Here is a 4,693-nt window from a genome sequence, read left to right as displayed (position 1 = left end):
CCTTACCAGCAGCATGTCAGCTTAGAAAAAGTGAGAACCGTAGCAAAAAAAAGAGCAGAAACGACACGTTCGGCTGATTCTTTATGAAGGTTAGGTGTACCTTCCACTCTCTGAATCATCTCGTTAGGGCACCCTGAGAAAAGACACGTTATTTCTTTTCTGGTTCATTTACAAACCCCGAACAAAACCTTTACAGCTGCAGTAGGCCCGCCCAGTCCGGTGCACGACGAGCAAATCAAGCATCATCCATGGCGGTTGAGTTGAATCAAAGTTACCATTTGCACTATTTGCTTCCAATGCATTCCCAAGAAAGCTTCAACAGATGCAATAGAAACACAACAAATAGGGAACCTTGCACCATAATAATAATATCATATCATTAAGAAATAAATGGTTCCATAACTGCAAACTGACATTGAAATCAGATTTCTCATATAATAAATATTAACACAACTGCCCCCAAAAACTCTACCCTCGAAAGAGAAAAAGAGAATGGAATTAAAAACATCAAATTCTCCCTCCTACTAGAATGGCTGAATTAGAGATAAAAAAGGAGAGGCAAAAGAGAACCAAGAGTACCATCTGCACTCCATATAAAAAGCCAACCATTGCAAATAGAGATTTGGCTCCTCAATCCCGCTCTACTAAGAATGAATGCATAATGTTCTACTACGAGAAACCATGAAGCGGCAAATTTATAGCATACCCCTCTTCTGTTCCCTCAAATAACCATAAACTCTCAGATCTTGCTGCTCAACCATACTGAGTTCACATGACACATGACACATGACAGAAAGCCAACTGAATAAAATAAAACGACTCATCACCAACAACCTTGCTGAACTCAGAAGCACTTCCGATGAACAATTGAGGGGCCAGATTCATCATACTCTCCCTTAGAGATCCACATCTGTATCATCAACACAAATAAGAAAGAGTCAACACAATAGAACCATAACTAACCATTCACAAATAAACTACCCACGGGAACAACTTAAAACTCACCTGCTGGAAGGTGCTGAGAGAAGCAAGGATTGACCCTCCAATCCATACACTGTATTTTCTTTCAGGTGGTGCCACCACCTTGATTTTCATACTGCTAGGAGCAAGAGCTGTGATCTCCTTGCTCATACGGTCAGCAATACCAGGGAACATAGTTGAACCACCACTCAGCACAATGTTTCCATACAGGTCCTTCCTGATATCAACATCACACTTCATGATGGAGTTGTAGGTAGTCTCATGGATTCCTGCAGCTTCCATTCCGATCAAGGATGGCTGGAATAGAACCTCAGGGCACCGGAACCTCTCAGCACCAATGGTAATCACTTGCCCATCAGGCAGCTCGTAGCTCTTCTCAACTGATGAACTGCTCTTGGCAGTCTCAAGCTCCTGCTCATAGTCAAGAGCCACATAGGCAAGCTTCTCCTTCATGTCACGGACAATTTCCCGTTCAGCAGTGGTGGTGAAAGAGTACCCTCTCTCAGTAAGGATCTTCATCAGGGCATCGGTGAGATCACGACCAGCAAGGTCCAACCGAAGGATGGCATGGGGGAGAGCATACCCTTCATAGATTGGGACAGTGTGGCTGACACCATCTCCAGAGTCAAGCACAATACCTTGTGAAAAACAAATGCCCATTTCAGCATATCAAGAAACAGTTAACCAGTAAACAACAAATTTGAAGTTTGGGTAATGTAGTGTACAAACCGGTTGTTCTACCACTGGCGTATAGAGAGAGAACGGCCTGGATGGCAACATACATGGCAGGCACATTGAAGGTTTCAAACATAATCTGGGTCATCTTCTCCCTGTTGGCCTTAGGGTTAAGGGGAGCCTCAGTAAGAAGAACAGGATGCTCTTCAGGGGCAACACGGAGTTCATTGTAGAACGTATGATGCCAAATCTTCTCCATGTCATCCCAATTGCTGACAATACCATGCTCAATGGGGTATTTCAAGGTGAGGATACCTCTCTTGGACTGGGCTTCATCTCCTACATAAGCATCCTTTTGTCCCATCCCAACCATAACACCAGTGTGTCGAGGTCTTCCAACAATACTGGGGAAGACTGCCCTAGGAGCATCGTCACCAGCAAATCCAGCCTGTGGATAGAAAATATAATTTGTGCATCATAATTAAAATTTACAAAGCATTCAAGAAAACAAGTTAGTTGAAGGTACAAGCTTATCAAGGATTAGCTAACCTTGACCATTCCAGTGCCATTGTCACAGACGAGGGGTTGAATATCCTCAGCATCCGCCATTTGCTATAGATCTGTGATAAAGTTCGCAGAACAGAACAAGAAAGAATCATCACAGTCCCGATCACTGTCGCAAGATCATCTGTCTCAAATTTTACTTATTTTCTTAATATTATGTTTATTTATGTAATATTTCTGCCATTGACGTCTCTCAAACATTTCGTTTGCTTTTTGTTGATATTTTAATTACTAGTCTTCTCGATGTAAGCAAACAGATTTCAAATTTCAAATTATGAAAGAAGAAAAATGATTTGCTTTGGTCCAGAAAAAGTAACACTGTGTCTTCAAACTCTAAACAGATCCAAAAATCATGTTTCCGAGATTGATAGATAAAACCTATCTGCATATTAAAAAAAAAAAAAAGTAGAGCTACTAGATCAGTAGATCTAAACAGATTAACCAACACCAAAGAGGTAAAAAGCATGAGATCGACAGATCGGAAATCATACAAGTAACGGATTAACATCTCAACAACGATCTCAAACTAGATGCACAAATTGAAAATAGTTAACACAATAAGGGAATCAGATCAGCATTTTTCCAAAGAACCTGAATATCAAGATCTCCTAAAGGCCAAGCATAACAAGTGGCGATTCACTACACAGGCAGAGAAAAAATGAGACCAAACATTCGAAAAGCGAACAATGGGAAGACAACCTGAAGATCGTAAAGATCTAGAGAAAATTTTCGGCGATACGTGTATGCATCCCAGCTCCAAACGCATGATCCAAGCAATAAAGGAGATAAAATCACAGACCGGCATTAAATCATCCCTAAAAACCTCCCATAACCCCATCAAACCATACTTTCGTCTAAGGATTAAGTAATGACACCAAAAGAAAGCTATTTTGTCCTAATGCAACAAGATGATAAACTACAAAATGAACCATTACAATCTCCAAGCAAAAATTTGCAACAAAACATACGAAGAAAACACACAAACACCTCAACAAATCGAAACCTCGGAATCCGAAACCAGTAGCAAAATGTCTAAAAGAGAACAATCGAATCGTGATGAGATGAGTGTCTCTTCTTACCTTTGATCGAAGAGATGACAGAGGGAAGAAGGTAGAGGAGATCGGGCAAACACGCCTTCTTCCTTGGTTTTCAGGATGGAAGAAAAGAAAAACCAGAAAGGACGGAGCTTGCTCGCTCACTTTCTTGATTCCTCCTCGGCAAAACACCGAAAATGGTGAACGAGGAGGCAAAAGGAACGATATATACTGGGCCGGCCAAATCGGAGTGAAATGCAAATGAAATGAAACCAAAATTAATTAAAGTCGAGGAATCATTTCGACCACGAGAAAAGATAGGATGACCTGGCTGACAGCCTTTGTTCGAACCAGAACCGTCCGATTGTCGTGATGCACAGAATCCTCACCGACCGATCTGGCTTTAGCTCTCGACTGACCCTCGCCACGTCAGTGGGCGGCCATAACGGGACGTGCGGGTCGGCGTGCGCCCGGTTAACTTGCCAAATGCCAGCCACTAGTCGCCGATTTATCCGGTTAGCCGGTTACTGAAGAAAAAAACCCTGCGCTTCTCTTCAGCTCCGCTCGGTTCAAATCGGCTCGATCATATGGTTTATTGGGTAACCCTTCTCAACCAACGTTCAAAATTTCGAGTCCGGAACTCCGGATCTGCCCCCTCACACCGAGTACTGAAAACATTTATGTGTATCGAAAACATTTCCCATATTTATGTCTTATTATTCATATGAAAGATGTTTCCAATACATGGTGTGATGTGCAGCAGTATCGGCCCTTATACGTATTTACGTATTTTATCGGTGGGTTATCAATACATCAGATACATGTGTTTTGGGGTTTTGGCCTATTTTAAGACAGGCCTAATACCTACCCATGATTTAAAAAAATAAAAATAAAAATAAAAAATGGATGGCCACAAGGCTCAAATAAATTTGGATCACCTGTTAAAAAATACATTACAACAACCTATCAACATGATCTAATACCGCACATCTCATACAATGGCAGGTCCTATTTTTATAGAGGGTCCAGTCTCACTGCATTGTTAGATCAAATTGATAGCAGTTGGAATGTGTTTTTGTTGGCAGGAGATTCCAACTCGGTTCAAAGTATCATATATCCTTGCATAGTATCAAGAAACTTTTAACCTTATTCCCACCCTGGTAGAGGCTTAGACTCAACCCCAAATCTCCAATACAACCACCAAGAGACTTTACTAGCAAACTAGCTGGCACCTTATAATATGCCATACATAGTGCTTGTGGATTATGATTTCATCCCTGGAGCCTTGGATATTGAGATATGCTCCTCACACCAATTTTACAATACATTGCAGTTGTGTAACGCGAACATCTCCCCATGAATTATAACATTATAACATAGATGTTTCCAATGCACAACTGTGATGTAGTGTAAGATTGGTGCAAAGAGCGTTCCGTGAA

At 41.4% G+C, this 4,693-nt stretch overlaps 1 protein-coding gene across 1 annotated transcript; it reads right to left on the bottom strand.

Annotated features, from left to right (window-relative positions):
• Nucleotides 1-352: 352 nt before the first annotated feature.
• Nucleotides 353-3,426, bottom strand: LOC104586251 (actin-101). The gene is made up of 5 exons (XM_010243420.3): nucleotides 3,300-3,426; nucleotides 2,206-2,276; nucleotides 1,711-2,104; nucleotides 1,006-1,619; nucleotides 353-910 (listed from the first exon to the last, which is right to left on the bottom strand). Exons 2-5 carry the CDS (start codon nucleotides 2,263-2,265, stop codon nucleotides 845-847), a joined length of 1,134 nt encoding a protein of 377 aa, XP_010241722.1. The 5' UTR covers nucleotides 2,266-2,276; nucleotides 3,300-3,426; the 3' UTR covers nucleotides 353-844.
• Nucleotides 3,427-4,693: the final 1,267 nt, after the last annotated feature.

The sequence above is a fragment of the Nelumbo nucifera genome, chromosome 1 (genome assembly GCF_055504915.1).
Source record: "Nelumbo nucifera cultivar China Antique chromosome 1, China Antique-T2T, whole genome shotgun sequence".
Classification (NCBI taxonomy): domain Eukaryota; kingdom Viridiplantae; phylum Streptophyta; class Magnoliopsida; order Proteales; family Nelumbonaceae; genus Nelumbo; species Nelumbo nucifera.
Note: the sequence above shows the minus strand (reverse complement) of the source record. Positions and strands in the feature narration are given on the sequence as shown.